The sequence below is a fragment of the Hemibagrus wyckioides genome, linkage group LG28, assembly GCF_019097595.1.
Source record: "Hemibagrus wyckioides isolate EC202008001 linkage group LG28, SWU_Hwy_1.0, whole genome shotgun sequence".
NCBI classification, from domain to species: Eukaryota; Metazoa; Chordata; class Actinopteri; order Siluriformes; family Bagridae; genus Hemibagrus; species Hemibagrus wyckioides.
The window spans coordinates 7,562,141-7,579,770 of record NC_080737.1 but is presented as its reverse complement, the minus strand read 5'-3'; the positions used below and the strand labels follow the sequence as shown (position 1 = coordinate 7,579,770).

Sequence of the window (17,630 nt, the reverse complement as noted above, 5' to 3'; positions counted from 1 at the left end):
CAAAGAGCTTAAAGCATTCAGCATTTGTCGTGGTAGGATTAGAAGGTGCTGCTTTTTTCACTGCATGTGTGAAAGCCTGGATGTGGGCTCCAGGAGGTCAGAGTTAAAAAACAAAAAACACCTATAGGAATGTAAATCATGCTTGGCTTTGTTTTTTTGCATGTTTTTTGAGCAGTAAGTGTACTCAGAGGTTATAATGCTGAGCTCTTATGCAAAAGGTGTGAAGGCTGGAAGGCCTGCTTTAGGTCATATAAACAAGTCAAACCTTACTTACTGCAGCTTTAACACTGATATATGGTGTTTTCAAGCACAAGCCATTGTTATGCTGTTTTAAATTATTACGAGTATGAACAATTTTTTTTTACACAGTCTCTGTAAACATTATTGCATAGCAATGAGTTTGTCACACGATGAGCAATAATGAGGCCAAACACAAAGGTTTCTGTATTGTATTTTCATAAGTACTTACATATAAGTGGGGAATACAAGGGTGTTCGATTTTTTTTTTTTAATCCAGGAAAATACAGGAAGTCGTAACAGTGCTCTGTACATTAAGAGTGAGGCAGCATAGCACTGCCATTTCCGTGCTTTAGCAGGTTCCCATAGAGTCGAGCTTTAACGTACAAGTCCACATCCGATGATGAGGTCAGGGCAAAGACCTAGTAGCACCTCCTTTGAAAAACAGACACTGTGGTTTCAAAATGGCAAATTATTTGCACGTCCATATACATAAAGAAAAGAAATGCAAAATGTTGTTAACATTCTTTCGTGACACTGAAATGAAAAAAATAAATGTGTGTGAGCTGCTACTAGAAACTTGCCTGTACTTTTATTAAGCATTAACGCCCTACTGGATAACCTTAACAATACACTGGGTTGGTATATTACTCAGTTTTGATTTTACATTCATCCTGAGCCACCATCGCTGTACGAGTGAATTGCATTTGGGTCGGAAAGCAAAATATTTTACCGATACTTAACGGGTTAAACATTGAAAGTGAAGGATGTTTGGAAAAATAGAATGAAAAATATACATGTTTTCCATTTCATTTCCATAACTTAAATAAATTCCATGAGCTCCAGTAAATAATTTTAATAGAATCTTTGTAATTTGTTGCAAATGTAGTTTAGGAGGTGCTGCAGGGGTCATTATTAGGTCCTCTCTGATTCTGAGATTGAGTGCAAATGGTTGCACCTTTTAAGCCAGGATAAAACCCAACAAATAAACCAAATGACACAAATACACTTAGTCATGTTATAGTTATTAATGGATGCATGTGAGCAAGACACAAGTTACACACAATGGAGAAATGAATGTGTTTGTGAATGAATGAAATTGATTGAATCTTTAGAACAATCCTTCCCCAACCTACTAAATTCGAACTAGCAGTTTCAGTGCATACACTGACTTTAATGTGCGCTATAAAAAAATCGACCGTGTCTATATAATCAGTGTATCAATAAAGTTGCAAATACTTAACTAAAGAAAATCAAATAAGACATAAACCTTGCATAAAACAAGCTGAAATTTTGCATTTTCCCAAGGCATTTACTAATGTAAAAAAAGGCAAACATAATAAAGCATTACTTCCAGTCTTATTTTAATAATAAAAAAAATCAATATGAACAAACAACCGGTATAAATAAGAGTAAACAGTTTCGCAAAGAAAGTTAGTGATCACAATAGGCATTACAATTTGATTCATCTACAGCACAGATACATGCCTCTTGCATGTGCTCAAGAAGGTTTCTTCTGTTTTAATTAGCATTGTTTCCTTGGGAAAAGAATGAGCTATACTGGTAAAAAAAAAAGAAGAAGAAAAGGAATGAGATTGAAATAATGGACAAATCTAAAACAGCTACAGAGGTGCCCACATTTTTAACAGAAAAATGCTTGCAAGAACATAAACTTTTGCCTTAGGAGATTCCTTATAAGCAGATAACAACTACCCCCCCCACTTGTTTTATGTATTGGCTTGCAAAACCGTGGCGTTAAAGTTCACATAGATAAAGCTGGCGTGAGTGAAAGTAAACACTACCAGAAGCAAATGCACATCTTTCACGTCCCGCTTCCTTTCCCCTTCAGTGAATTTGCCCATTTTATAAAAAGTAAATGCTAAGCCTAAAAAGTAGATGTCAGCACCTCTGTATCTATCCTCTCATTCTCTCTCAAGGAGAACTGAAGCATGAACGTTAATTAAAAATGAGTGTCAGTAGACAATAATATGGTATGTACACAAGAGGCAAAATGTCTGAAACTGCATGCATGTAAAGCATGTCACAACATTATATGTCCTCTACTGGTCCTTATGTATGTATGATTAGATAATTATTACAAGACACACATTTACAAATCCTGGGGAGGGGGTATAACAGCTGGCGGTGTCTCAAACTCTCCTTTCATGCATACAAATGCTGGAGATATGAAGATATTTTAATGTCATAACATACAAAGTGCCCTCCCTTCACCTCTGATAATATCAATTTCAATTACACACAGTAGTTTGGGTAGCTACCTGTTTTTTTTCTTTTTTTGTTTTTGTTTTTTTGCGTTGACCCTTTGGGATGCAAACAAACATGGTGTCAACACAAAGGTTGTGATGATTCAAACTGATTTAATAAGGCATCTGATGTTTATCAGGAAAGTGAGTGAACCAGAGATGTCATGCCAAATGGACGTGGTATGATGTAGAAAATGCTACACATATGAAAAATTATAATAATAGTACAAAAAATAATGTGGCAGAAATATGACATTGAACAATGGGAAGGAGAGACGACATTTGTCAATACTGGCCAAAATGCTGTACTGTCTTTGATATTTACTGAATGGTAGCCAATGATGGCGCGAGGACAACCCCACTCAAACACCTTTCTCTGAGTAAAATGGAAATCTGCACTACAAAGGCCTCTTTGTTGGAGAAGAATACTCGGATGTTTGAAAAGGAGAAAAAAAAACAACAAAAAAAAAAACCTACGGACACAGTGCAGCATTCCTCTGAGAAATATCCTGTCCGTGGCAGGGTGACCCATATCTTCTCCCAACTGGAGTGATGGAGCACTTGAGGAATCCATTTTGACACCACTGCTCAGAACTCAAAACTCTGTGTGTTCCCTTTTGAGATTGTATGTCCTCTTCATCTGAGAAAGGATGACATACACTGTATAGCCATTTGTGCTAGAGATTAAAAGATCACCTAGTCTCGTATTTGGCTTTCCATCCTCTGCTTTAAGTAAAAGTTCCAAAAACCTGTGAACGTTTAAAAGAGCAAGAGCACTGTGCAAAGTAACACCCAGGGAGAAACAGGACAGGAGGTCCTTGGTCACATTCTCTGTTTGTGTGAAAAGATAAATTCTTAAGAGTGAGGGGAAAAAGAGAAGATTAGAAAGGAAAGGTTTGTTTAAGAAATCCCATAGCCACCATTAGGCTATTTCTTTTATCCTGCGCATGTAGTTGTGTAGTTCTTCAGGATCCTGGAACCCCATGTCCTGACACACCCACTGGATATCATCATCATCGGCGATGGGGATCGAGTTGTAGGGCAGCTCGTCAGCAGGAAGTGTGGTGAAGGTGGTGAATTTGACTCGTTTGCGCTTGGACGTGGGTGAACTCGCATCTTCGCCATGCTCCTTGGTGGAGCCGCCCGAGCTGCCATCTCCTCGTCCATGCACTTGGCTCTGCACGCTTGTCTGGGAGCTGCCACTGCTGTGGTGATCTCCATGGCAGCAAGTCTGTGGCCCTTCCAAAGGATTACTTGGACTTTCGGCTGTCTGGGGTGAAAGGTCGCTCTGAGCTTGTAAGGGCTGCCCGTTCCCTAGGAACACCCAGTGGTGGGAGTGATCCATGTTGGCTTGACCTTCGGGTGGGATTCGCTTGTGGCGGTACTTGAGGACAAACACAATGCAGTTGATCAAGAAAACCAGAATGGCCAGGCAGAAAACACCCAAGAGGGCATACATGCCGATCTCCAAGTCAGTCATGCTGCGAGGCGAGTGGGTAAACTCGTCTTCTTCACCCGCTTCCTCCACAGTTGGCCGATCCTGGTTACTGATAGTGGGGAAGTTGGTATAGTCAATGGGCACGCTTGCTGGCTGCTCATTGGACGGCTCGTATCCAGTACCACCCATGTTAGGATCAAGGATCGGTCTCCCTGTATTGAGAGGCAATTTGGTCTCCACCTCCACCTCATCCTCTTCCTCTTCAGAGTCCTCGTCAGGACCAAACCGCACTTTCACATGAGCCGGGGAAGAAGCTATAACACTCTTTCGTTTAGTCTTCTGGCATGCTTCACATATGGTCATTTCCACACGTACAAGCTCCCCAGATCCCTCCCCCTCTGCAACGATGACTGGCCACCTTTGCTGAGGCTCTTGGGAAACAGAGGCCACCTTATCATCCAATGTTGAGGCGTTGAGGTTGTAATCCTTGGGGTCATATATACTTAGTGGGGCTGCTGTGTTGTCACTGAAATAAGTCCAAATGGAGAGGCTGGCTTCCTGCAATATAAAAAAGTAAAGAAAGGAAAATAGGGATCAGTCATGACATTAATATTCCTCTGAAGTACCACACCATTTTCAGGCAGCACTTCACTGAAACTTTTACCACAAAACAAAAAACCACAACACGGAAAAACCATTAGAGCATAACCATGTTACTTCTTTACGTTTACGTAGATATGAAACTGAATATAAAACCATATATATGTTGGCTAATACATATTCATTGCTTCATTTTGTCAGTATTTAATGAAAATCTTTGGAGAAAAAGATGAGAATTGCTGCAAATCATGTAAGGATGAATTATATGTATGAGATGCTGCAGGGGTCAGTATTAGGTCCTCTGTGAATCTCATCCTCAGTGTAAAAGTCTCTGTTTACTTTCAACTTGTACTAGCGAACTTAAACCTTCAAATGCAGAGCTCCTACGAAAAGTGAGTAAAGGTTATGCATGCAACAGATAAACAAAATGACACACATGACAGTCTTTCAGAGAAACTGTGCATTTTTATTACATAACAGATACCTACAACTCATAAATATACCCACGACTAAAGCATTCATGAGTTCCTAAATAAAAAAAATTAGAAGACAGTATATGCTCTGCTTGTTTTTCATCTCAACCATGACCCTGGCTTTGAGGTTTTTAGTTTGTCATTTGTTAGTCCTTGACGTTTAATTAAACATTATCATATCTAACCTTTGCATTCACTTCATTAGTATTGGCAAAGCATCAAAAGCAGCTTGTGTCTCTTCTTTGTAATCAAGCCTTTGTTTGAACCACAGAATGTTAACTTCAAAGCTACCTTGCCATCATACGTACTCATGATGCAGCTTGCCAAAAGAGAGAATCAGGTGGCTTCACAGCCCTTTGAATGATATCTGTCAGGAACTTGGTCTCAAGTGAAATGGCACTGACGTAAGCATGTACGTTTATATTACACATAGAACATGCTGGACTTTAAAAGACCACTTGCCCTTTGCCTCCACTTACAGATGAAAAGAAAGCAGCAGATGCTTGAAGGAAGGCAATAAAAAAGACATGGTCTGGGAAAAAACCTATTTTGACACAATGATATTTCACCAGCTGTGGCAAAGCGGGTTTTTCTTTGTCCACTCTATCCTCTGTCCACCCTACACATACGCAGAACAAAGTACTTCACCTGGCTACACACTGTTGCACTTAAAAGTCTTTGACCACTTATACTAGCGTCACTTGTGTCATAGTTGCACAGACGTTCTGCCCTAGTCGGACCTCAGAAAGTGGCATGTACAGTTCACTTAAAACATTGAAGCAGATGTGCGTATGTGAACCTAGGAACTTCAGAGGAAAACGTTCAATTGTAGCTTTGTCTGGCTGATGTCAGTCATACAGACAAGAGCAGAGACTCGGTTTAGTTCTCCAAATATCTGTATATGTATTTGGATGTTAAGCTGAAGTTGGGTTGCTGTTCTTTATTTTCTTGCTTTTTTGTTATAAGTGGTAGTGGTAAAAGCTTAACTGCAGGAACACTATGGAAAAAAAACCCCCAAGAGGTAGAGATACCAGTGTGTGAATTCTAGCTATGACAGTTTCTCAGAATCACCCACATCACTCAGGTTCTCAACTAGGGATGTGTGTAGGACTTTCTTTTAATCCACCTCAGGCGTTTAATAGTTTTGTTTGTACCTGCCTGTGATATCTCTCAAATTTTTGGAAATTTCTTAATACAAAAATGAACACTAGCCTTCTATTTGAATCTGTTTAGAACGCATCATCTGTTTGTTCCAAAATAAGACATTTGGTTATATCCCTATTGTAGACTATGAACTTGAAACATGATGACACACAGGATTCATAGGATTAGTACAGGGGACAAAGTAGAGGCGTGAATGAGGGCAATGCATGCCAGTTCCTAACCTGCTGCAGCTTTGTTCATTTATCATGGATGGCAGATGTATGAGAGCGCTCTAGGGCAAACTTTCCCGGACAGCGGAACGACAGCAGTGGCTTCAAGGTTTTCCTTTGAGAGCCAAGTGACCAGAACAAAGGACAGGCTTTAATGGTATGAGCATTTATGACCACTGCATTACTCTTATTAAATCCATGGGTGGATGAGCTGTGTGTGTGTGTGTGTGTGTGTGTGTGTGTGGTGGCCACAATTAGCCTTCAATGCATGAGTGGCCAACCATCATTAAATGATTTTTTTTTTGTTTCATATAGAGAACAGAACAGTGAAAAGAAAAAGCTGAATAGAAAATGTATTGGAACTAGGGAGCATGCCCGAGATGTTGGACAAATTAGCATTCTGGCGTTTACTGGCCCTTGCTCCAAAACACAGGCCTCCAATTAAAGAATGGGAAGGATCACAAAGCAAATGTACAGTGTTCCCCTGATGCGGGGAAGGAACAGACGTGGTGGCATGTTCTTTGGCTTCTCATTAAGCAGGATGCCGTCTCATTAGAAGCAGTGATACTGGGTGAGATTTGAATTCATCTGAATGTCAAACAAGCCTTTATTGCACCAATGGGGCCCAGCCTGTTAGAGCGAGCTAGAGCTAATTGGCCAGCGGAGTCAAGTCGAGGATCCGTGTGTCACCACGTGGCTGTGTTGATCTGATACGGATTACACAAATATTAGTGGGGGCAAACAAGCTGCCGTATTGATCACTTAATGTTCTAATAAAGCTAAAGCTCTGGGAACAGTGTTTAAAAAACACTTGGTTTCGTAAGATTAATGGCTAAGATGTGTGGGCTGTACCCATTATTTTCAGTGCAATAAAATGAAGATGCCTAAAGGGGGAACATAGCTTTCTTTGACGGTGTTTGGAAAAAAAAAAAAACAGCTTCAGTTATTAACCTGCTTAACTTTTCCTGCATATTCATCCTCTGGAGGATTTTTTTTTCCCTGACAGTATTCATCTTGTCCCTTTTTTGGGGAATATCACAGCAATTAAAAATAAAGAAAAAAGAAACTAGTCTTGACTAATTGGTCTTAGGGAAAAAAAATATAATGTTAGTTTTAAACCAGTCAGAGATGCAATATAATACAAATTATACAAATAAACAGAATGCAGTAGAAACATAGTTTATAGAAATTACTGAAATATGAACAGCTATATCCTTGTTGACATTTTGAAAGCCATAGACTCATTTCATAGACTCAGTTCATAGACTGAATCTTGAATTTGCTACATTATCAGTCTGTCAAGCATATTTATATTGTTTGAGGTGCTGGTATATGAATACCAAAATCGGTGTTTGGGTACACATTATATATTATACTAATTGATAATTGGTGGTGCGCTTTAGTATTGGATAGACACCCAGGACAAGTGAAATACACCATTCATTAACGAAGCATGGTGGTGGGAGCATCATGTAGTGGAAATGCTGGATGGGCCATATACAGATACTACAAGGAAATCTTTTCAATCCTGTAAGACCTGTTTCAGGCTCATGTTCCTTCCACCAGGACAAGGACCCTAAGCATACTGGCAAATCTGGATATAATTAATATATGGGACAGAATGACCCAGTCGAATCCCAGACCTCAATCTCAATCAATTTGAATGAGTAAAATTTGGACCAAAGGACTGACCAACAAATGTCAGCCTTTTTCTTAGTATAATATGACATACACTTATGTCACAATAAAAAAAATTTTTTTTTTGCACCTTTAGGTATCAGATATGAGGTGTAATACTTCTAATAGTAGAAATCCAATTTTTTTAAGTACTTAGAAAGTTTGGATAGAGATTATGGAAGGAATAATTATATATACTTGCAGGGGAATAATACTTCATTATGCCAGAAGGACCTCCCCCTTTCTAAAATCTGTTTATTAAAATTTAATCATTAGGCACATTCCTACTAAGAACACTGACTGATAGTTGGTTATTTAGGCATGAAGGTATTATTTAGGTATGTTTATCACTTTATATTGAATGTTTGAACAGGAAGTACCTGTTTAAGAGTGGACAGCGTCTGTAGCCCTGTTGCCTTTGCCACCATGGTGTGACTGTTTCCTGGACTGGGCTGGAGACTCAGGGTCAGTCCAGAAATTGCATGGACACGCAGATCTATTATGGAAACTTTATCATCCAGTACAGAGAACGCCACCTCGCCCAGCACGGCCTCCACCGCTAGTGGGGATTCAACCTGGAAAAAATAACAATATATGATTTGGTTTTCTTTTGGTATATAACAGGGTTAGTAAATCAAGCAGACACACTATAGATTTTACTGAACTTTTTCATTTTGCACTGTAAGGGAGAAAGTACAGATGAAAGAAGTAAAAATGATAAATATCAGGAAGCATAAGAGTGACAACAAAATGGCAGTATTAAGTGGGTGGTCGTTGTGTGACCAGGAAAAAAAAAGGAAAAAGAAATAAAATAGCCAAAGTAGTTCCTCTAAGGTCCCTAAAGCTGCAATTTTACAGCCATTATGACCTCTTTTCAGCATGCCAAAAGGCCCAGTAAAAGAAAAATAAAGGAATTCTGAGAAGCAGAATCTGTGTTTTTTTTTTTTTTTTAGCCTGCTCTGATGTGTGAAACCTCAATTTACCTCCAGAACATATTTTCAAACAGACCGATACACAGGTGAGCCTCAAATTAAAGAAGAAATGCGGTTATACTTTGGGAAACATTCAGCTGCTGTTTTTGTGTCCATTTGTTCACTTAGATTTTTTTGTGGAATATAATAGCAGAAATAATTCAAAGTAGGAGACTGTGAGCCAAACTCTAAAATAAAGCGCTGAATTATTGAAAGCAGCTGATTTGCTTGAGTCTCTCCAGCTGGGGGAAGAGTGGATTGAGGAAGGAATGAAAAATATTCCGCCAAGATTTAAGTAAACAATTCAAGAGATGTCTTTTTTACAATAAACCCTACGGCTGATTAGGAGCTGATCAAGACGTTTAATTTTTTTGTTTTTATTTTTTTAATAAACAGACTGAAAAATCTATCTATCTATCTATCTATCTATCTATCTATCTATCTATCTATCTATCTATCTATATATATATATATATATATATATATATATATATATACTGCATGTACATGTATACAGCATTATATAACTGTGAAAGGAAAAATCCATTTCTGTCTGGATAGAATAACAATTCTAAGGTCTGAAAATCCAAACAGAACAATTTGAGAGAAAAAAAAATTCAACCTCCAGTTTAAGCAGAGAGAAATGTCAAAAATGTCATGCCTAAAGTAACAGCAAGAAAAGAAAATCCTAAGCTTTTTCCAAAACAACTTCTACAAAATAACATTAAATGTATCAATGTTATAGCCGATTATGTCATTATTTTCACTCGTGGTTGAACCCAATTCAAAAAAACCAGAAGCGTAATATTAGTGCCAATAATAGGCTGTATAATGGGCTCAATCACATTGGCTTCGGAGGTGGACAGATTTAACGAGCGACCGAGCGGGCAGCGCAGCGGTTCTTGCCCATTTAGCCCTGAAAGCCCGTAATGGCTTTTAATAGTGCTTGAAAATCTCCAGCCTCTGCGCAGTGCATTTGGCAGTGCGCTGTTATTCCATCTCTCTTTTAAAAAAATGCTCTCAAAACGAGAGCTCTCCAAGAGCAGCGATGTAGCTTTATGCATTTTGTACACCAAGCCTCATTAGAAGCTCACATCTGTTAGGACGCACTGTTCGGCCAGGGCCCGAGGGGCTCGGAATTGCGCTGAATCCTCTGAGTGGACGGCTTTGCTCTATGTGCGTCATTCATTGATGTACTGAAGCGCGGCCTGATGATGCATCCAGGTCTGTGCGAAGACATACATTAGATATAGCAATGTCCTAGAACAAGCTGTTATGGTTCACTAACCAGCCTTTTTTTTTTTGTGCACATAGGAACGCTAAGGAATATATAATTAAACCAATCACTTTTTTTGACAGCAGTTTTCTTTTTCCTTTACAAGTTTGGGGCATGTTTCAAAGTTGAGGGACTTCTAGCATGAGTGATTTTCTGTGTGTGTGTCAGAGAGAGAGTGAGTGAGTGAAAGAGCGAGAGCTAACGTCTGCCAGAAAAGCTCATTTGTTTTAGATTCAAGAAGCTTGCAATTAGTTTCTTGTGCTGGCTGCTACACCTGTGTTTGATGTCTGCGTTTTAACAGCCAAAGTGCTGTGTACTCGAAGAGCTTTCAGAGACTAAAAAAAGTCTGCTAACCAGTTTCCCACAAAATTAATTACAGCAGTTGGTATATGCGGCTTACCAATTAATTCACAAGAGTTCACCTAATCCATTCTAAAACGCAGAGCTTGTGATCTCTTTATATAGCTGCTTGAGCCTATTAAACGTAATACATTTCTGAACAATGCAATATTGATTCACTCATGTTTGTTCCTAACAAATACATTAAAAATATGCATTTCCTGTGATGAATAGTGCACTTAAGAGTTTCTGTGCAACTTTAGCAAATTGCTTGTATGGAAAAGTGGTCAATGAAATGATTCAAAGATTCAAAGATGAATGAGAAATGATTCAAAGATTCAAAAATGAATGGAAAATGATTCAAAGACTCAAAAATGGAAAAGAATTCAACAATACCAGAATGAAAGAATAATGATTCAGAGATTCAAAATGATATATATAAAAAAAAGATTTAACGATTGCAAAATGAAACAACAATGATTCGAAGATTCAAAATGGAAGAACAATAATTTGAAGATTCAAAATGAAATGACAATGATTCAAATAATCCAAAATCAATGGATGACTCGAAGATGATAAAGTGAAGAAACTCTATAAAGATTCATAAATGAAAGAATAATGAATGAAATATTTATCAGCGAAAGAACAATTAAAAAACAAAAAGAATGAATGATTCAGACTCTAAGTTGAATATACAACGATTCAAAGATTCTGATATGAAAGAATAATGAATAACGGTGAAAGAACAATAATTCAAAGTTTCCAAAGTCTCCTAAATATCCAGAAAATTATTTATAATTAGATCCCATCTTTTGAACCTGTGACAAATTCTTTTCAGCTAGCATTCAAAATGGAACGGGAGGAGAGCTACACAATGATTTCCAAAAGGCCAGCTCTGCACTGGCCTTTAATTATTAATGACCCCTTTCCTTCTGTAATTAGTCGACTTCCTTTGTGTGTGAGAGAGATGGCTTGATTGCAGTAGATGGAAGAAAAAAACAAAGTGTATCCCAGTTGTGTCACAAACTCATTCTCAACTCCACACACACACACACACACACACACACATACACACACACAAATAAAATGAACAATGATGTGTCACAATGTTAATGAATTTCATGGCCTAAAATGTTCTCATCATGCAATGAGGAAAGCAAATAGTACTACAATAGTTCTATCAGACTGATAGAACAGACAAGCAGAGATTTTTATTTTACTGAACCTCTAATGACAAAGCCACTGGGAAGATGAAGCTGAACAAAGAGATAATCATGCTGACCTTGGAGTCCTAGCAGATACTGACTCAAATGAACAGACTTGCTATTGCCCATTTTCTTCTACTCAAATATTTCACATGCCCTGAATTTGCTGAGTAAATTAGCCCTGTTAAGCCTGAAGAGAGCAAAACTGAGTGAGAACTGAGGACATAAAGATAGTAACATCACCTCTGACATGACATTTGTTTATTCTCCGAGTCATTTTCTATCATGCTGAATAAGAGACTAAGGTAACTTCAATGACACAGACTTAGTCTGGAACGTCTAAGCAGATTTATAAACACAGGGTTTATATGATGCAGCAGGGCGATCATAATTGGGCTTTGTAGATTAGGTTGACTGTTTACTGTCATATCTAGTGGCATCACATTAGGCTAGCCCATTTCCTGGAGATCGCATGTGTTCCAGCTATAAAATAACACATCTGATCCAGCATCTGAGTCAGGAGGTTTAGAGTTTGAAAAGTCAAAACTTACTACAAGCCCTGATTTCTAAGTCAGTGACTAATTTTGGGGCTCAGTTGTCTATCTATAACCTACTGGAGTTCTACTTTACTGGAGTTCTTTGACTCTAGTGGAGATCAAATTGCTGGTTACTTTCTCAACAATTCTTGGTGCAAAAAGAACAATGTATGATTTCCTCAAGCTTAAAGGCTGGGTATTCTGGATTCCAAGAATTTCTATTAGTAATTGTAACCCCACAGTTGGTACCAATCTGGTACTCACATAATTTCATTTTAACAAAGGGTAAAGGGAAGTGACTCTAAAACTCATTTGGTTCATTTGGTAAAATTAAATCACTCCACCTTCCTGATCCTGTCTTACATAGGCCAGTGTATGAACCAGTAAGTCACTCAAGAGCCAAGTGATTACCAATTTGTGGCCCATTGCAAACAAATAACAACCATCACTCGCCTTCAGTGGATAAATCTCCCCATGCTTGAAATTACCCCTTAGCCCTTACCTTCAGTGTGGTAGATCCCTGCTCCAGGGCCACCAACACAGTGTGATCTACTAATTCGGCCACCCGGGGATCCATAACTTTCAGCGAATCTTGTACCAGGTCCGTGACATCCACTTGCCAGTCAGGCCCCAGCATAGTGATCACCTGGTTGGTGCCCTCGCTGGAGGTAGTGTGGAACTGGGTGAGAACCTTCACCTGGGCTCGTTGGTACTGCAGTGTGCAGCCACGGCTAACCTTCCTTTCATCTTCATCGTCATCATCACTGTCACGAGCTGACCTACATGGGAGAGGACAAATTATTTTAGTTTATAGTCAACAATTTTTTTTTTTTACATGGTTACAAATGTGCCCTGGACTGCAGGCATCAAAAGTCAAATCATATGGACATTAGATTCTGGCTATATTCACACATCTGCAAGTCTCACCCCTATAGGTATAAATTAGACCTGTCTGTCAGAACAGATACTGCCTTCCTAGCCTGCTTCTGACATAGAAAAACCAGGACAAGTGGGATTGTTTTTTGACTGACAAATCATATACAGCCCAATCATTATCAGCAGTTGGGTGGAATGTAAATCAGATCCACTTCACAATATGCCAAAGGCTTCAGCAGCTAAAGACAGAGAGAAAAACAAGAGAGGGAATTAGGATTAAGTTGGAAAAGAACTAAAGATTGATTCGCCCCCAATGAGGTTGTCCAGGTTCTGCTGGAAATCTGTAAGACAGCTCTGTGAAGGGTGACTACACCCACAGATAAAACTACTCTGTCAAGTCACGAAGTTTATTTCTACCCGGAAGTTTTAGGTTTGGTCCCAACTCGTTTAGATCTAGTTGGCTGCAGGACAAAGTGGGAGACATTTGAATTTTTCTTTTTAGGACAGTCATGATGGCCAGAGTTTTGCCTATTGGCAATTCTTAACACAGTGTATTCTAGGTGTATTCTGGCAGAAAGGACATTTTCTGTCTCATTGCCTAACATTGTTGACTTGCTGAAAATGTTCCCCAGTCTTTGAAAAGGTTCCTACAATGCAAATGCAACACCTCTCTCTCTCTTACTTTCCTCCTGTCTATACATTACTCAGGTAGTGGGGGCCAAGAAAGAGACAACATAATGGAAATCAAAGAATGGATCTAAAAATCAATTCCCCCTTGACTACCTCAACAGTTTATCAGTTTAACATTCAGTCAGATCCTTCTCTGCTCTAGATTTTGTTAAACGCTTGGTTACAGTAAAATGTCTCATTTGCTAAATCTACAGGAAATACAAACTTTATCAATGCTTGTAGCTCGAAACACTAGTATATTAGACACAGAACACAGACAAAGACTTTCTTTAAAGATTTCGGTGATCTATGTTCAAGCATACTGTGGAATTGGATTAGTATCATCAAATCAGATCACATTTCCATCTAAATGGCCCATCTGAATGAATTCAATTAAGCGGGAAGTAATTCCCCCCTCACAGCTCATGTGTACAGAACTGAAAAGCTCCAATCTTCATTCTGAAAGACATAAATTGAAAGCCGATGCTTTCCGTTCTGCCAGCCAACGATTAATGCTGGAAGACTGAAGTCAAATGTGAAGACCTTAAAATTTTGAGCTAATTAAAAAACTGGGAAAACAGCGCAATCTTCTCCAATACCAGAAACTAGGTTTGGAGAATGAGTGATGTGCATCCCAGATTCTTAGATACATCTCAACTTGTATCTTTAGCCAAAAGGATGGACCAGTTGGGTGTTGAAACAAGTTAAGTTTACCATGAGATTGAGATGCGTTGGCAGTCATTTTACCCCTTATCCAGAACACAAAACTTTTTAAGAAACCTCTCTATCCTGAATCAGGCATTACCATAAATAGGACACAAAGTTATTTCTGAGAAAAAACAAAGGAACAAACTCCAGGTAAGCGCTAAGAACATAAAGGTCAGGTTAGCTAAAACAAAGTGTTCTGGACAGATGAGACCTTTACCAGTGAGATGGAATGAGGATAGTGCTGAAAAAAACAAGCCGTAGCTGCTTTATATTTGCAGCATCACCAGGAAAGACACCCAAAATCTGGTCATGCCTGTATCTTCCACAAAATATGACAATTGGATGTAGGATTATATTGATTTGAACTATTACGTACAATCCATTGAAATGGTCTTAGTGCACATTAATGTGCTGTAATAGTATGCAGTTCACCCAATATAAACCAATTAAGCATGTCATTAAACCACATAATCATTGTCTCATTGCAAATCTATTGTGCGGAAGTAGAGATCCAACAATTCAATTACTGAAGAAACAGTCCAATTACTGAAACCTCTTTGGAAACTTATGCAGTGTTAACCTGTGTAATCTTCCATAAATTCCACTAAATATCTAAAATTTAATAAGATACTCCTGAGAGAGAAAGGTAAAGTAGCATGTCTTCTACGCCAATGATACTCAAACATCACTGTTTTTCTTTCTCCCCCGAGACACAATGCTTTAAATGTGCAAAAGTGATAGCAATAAAGAACAGAACAAGTAAAGGAAGGGGTGGATAAAATTAGCCATGCACCAATCCCAAAATGTTTAGCAGGTACCTGTCCAATACCATGCTCACTTACTCTTGAACACTTAATTCAAGATTGCAGACTATAGTCTGTGCTCTGTCAAAAGGAAGAACTACAGCATCTTCCTATATTACAAGTACGGCCACACTTACTCGCATAGTTTGGATAAAACCATATCTTACCTGCGGTCAGGGAGGATTGGTACCCTCCATCCCTTGATGAAGCTAAGGCTGTTATCGGAGAGCTGGAGGTTTAGAGGCAGCTTAGGCACCCAAACGGTGAGCTCCAGAGGGGAGCTCAGGTGCTCATAACTGAAGATCACACGTGCATTCATGGAGCCTCGTGTCTCCTTACCATTCACGTACACATAATCGCAGCTCATAGACACCTGTAAGAGAAGACGTTAATAAAACAAGGTAAATACCTTATGAGTTATAAAGCATCATGTTCAAACACTTGTAGCCAAAGATATTAGTATTAATACTGTCTGAATGATCAAGCTAAAAATCCTTTTGGGATAAATATGGATAAGTGAACATCTGTGAAAGGTGGTTGGCCAAAAACAGATTTGCTGTTCAGTACCTTTTTTAAGTGAGGAGCAAAAATAGTTTGGTATGCCAGAAATTCATTTGGAATAATCTGAACTTCAATGAAAAGCATCAATCAAATACATTACAACAATCACTTGATGCAAAGGATCTATTCAAATGTTTCCTGTTTAATTTATGGGGTAAATGTTCGTTATTTAGGTATCGCAGGTTTCAAACCTTTATACTGTGACAGCAAAGTACTTCAAGTAAAAATAACGAATCCATTACTACATCATGATCAGCTCTCCCTTTCCCCACTTCAGTAACTAGGCAGAAACAAACTGTTTTTCTAAGCCAGTCCTTCAATTCCTCTCACGACTCCTTAAACGCACAGTGACCTTTAATAATAGATTACTTAGTGTAATAAAAAGATAGATTTTTGCTTTAGGATACATCTATGATTTATCTAGAGGTCTTGGGCAACTGACATCGTAATCAGAGGTTATCTCATCCTGATGGAGGTTGGGAGACATAGACTTCACCAGTCATGAGACTTATGCTGCATTATTTATCAAGTACTCACAACATCCAGACCACCCTCTCAGTAGTCTAAACTGCAAATAAGTAAAATTGATCAGTTAACATGTACAGGAGCAACTGTGGGAATTCTGGGTTATTTAACATGTTAATACCCATGCTAGAAGAACTTGTGGTACTATAAGATTACATTTAAATTCATTCATTCTGCTTGACCTTGATCAGGGGCATTGAAAACCTGTTGTCTTGGCCAGGAACATTGGACACAAGGTGGGAATACACCCTGGTTCAGACACCAGTCTATCTCAAGGCATAACACACACACTTTCACATGTAGGGGCAATTTAGAGTTGTGTTCTTTGGATGTCAAAGAAAACTGTAGAACCTGGAAGAAACCCATGTGGACACAGGTCAGGATTTACATTAGGGTGATGGTCAGGATGGATCCAAAGCCTATCCCAGGAACTCTGTGTGCAAGGCAGGAATACAACCTGGATGTAATGTCACTCTATTGCACACTCAATCTCACCCTGGGGTAAAACAGTACAGCCAGTTAAACCACCAGCTTTTTTCAATAGACATCACTTGTGATCAAACTTAATACAAGCTCTGTAGTAGGAAGCAGTAGACACATGTGTCTCCCGAAACTGTTTACTTGTTATCATTTGCATCCACTCAAGGTCCTTTTTAAAGCTGTTCTCATGGACTTTCATTGGTAATTCCAATGAGGCTGCTATTAAGTGCCATGGGTACCTGGGGATGGCTGAGCAGCTAAATGTCTGACACTGGTAAAGTGGCAAAGAGATTCTTAGTGACAGATTTGACTTAGAGGTCTTGAACTTCCAGTTCCCTCCTACACACTACTTCTAGCCATACCTGAAAAAGATGATGCCGCCATGACCTTGTGTTGACCATATTGAGAACAGATGGTGTAAAAGAGGCAGGTTCTGAGCTTTAAAAAGCACCATACTGGCTCTAGCCAGCATGAAATGTGCATGCATACGTAATGGAGCACTGATGGGTATTTAAATTGACAGCGCATTTGTGGGGTAATAGAGTGGGCTAGCGGTTTAATGTGGGTTAATGGCACTGGCGGACTAAATGATGGTGCTAGCAATTAAGGAAAGTAGTGG

The 17,630-nt window shown here is 38.9% G+C and overlaps 1 protein-coding gene across 2 annotated transcripts in view; it reads right to left on the bottom strand.

The window, feature by feature from the left end:
- Window positions 1–435: 435 nt before the first annotated feature.
- The window catches only part of tmem132e (transmembrane protein 132E), a 226,342-nt gene continuing 209,147 nt past the window's right edge, over window positions 436–17,630 (bottom strand). For both annotated transcript variants that reach the window (XM_058383187.1, XM_058383186.1), the window contains exons 6-9: window positions 15,613–15,818; window positions 12,892–13,168; window positions 8,443–8,637; window positions 436–4,497 (exon numbers count right to left, since the gene is read on the bottom strand). In XM_058383187.1, coding sequence (XP_058239170.1) covers window positions 3,424–4,497; window positions 8,443–8,637; window positions 12,892–13,168; window positions 15,613–15,818 — 1,752 coding nt within the window. In that variant the 3' untranslated portion in view covers window positions 436–3,423. The remainder of the gene's footprint in view (window positions 4,498–8,442; window positions 8,638–12,891; window positions 13,169–15,612; window positions 15,819–17,630) is intronic.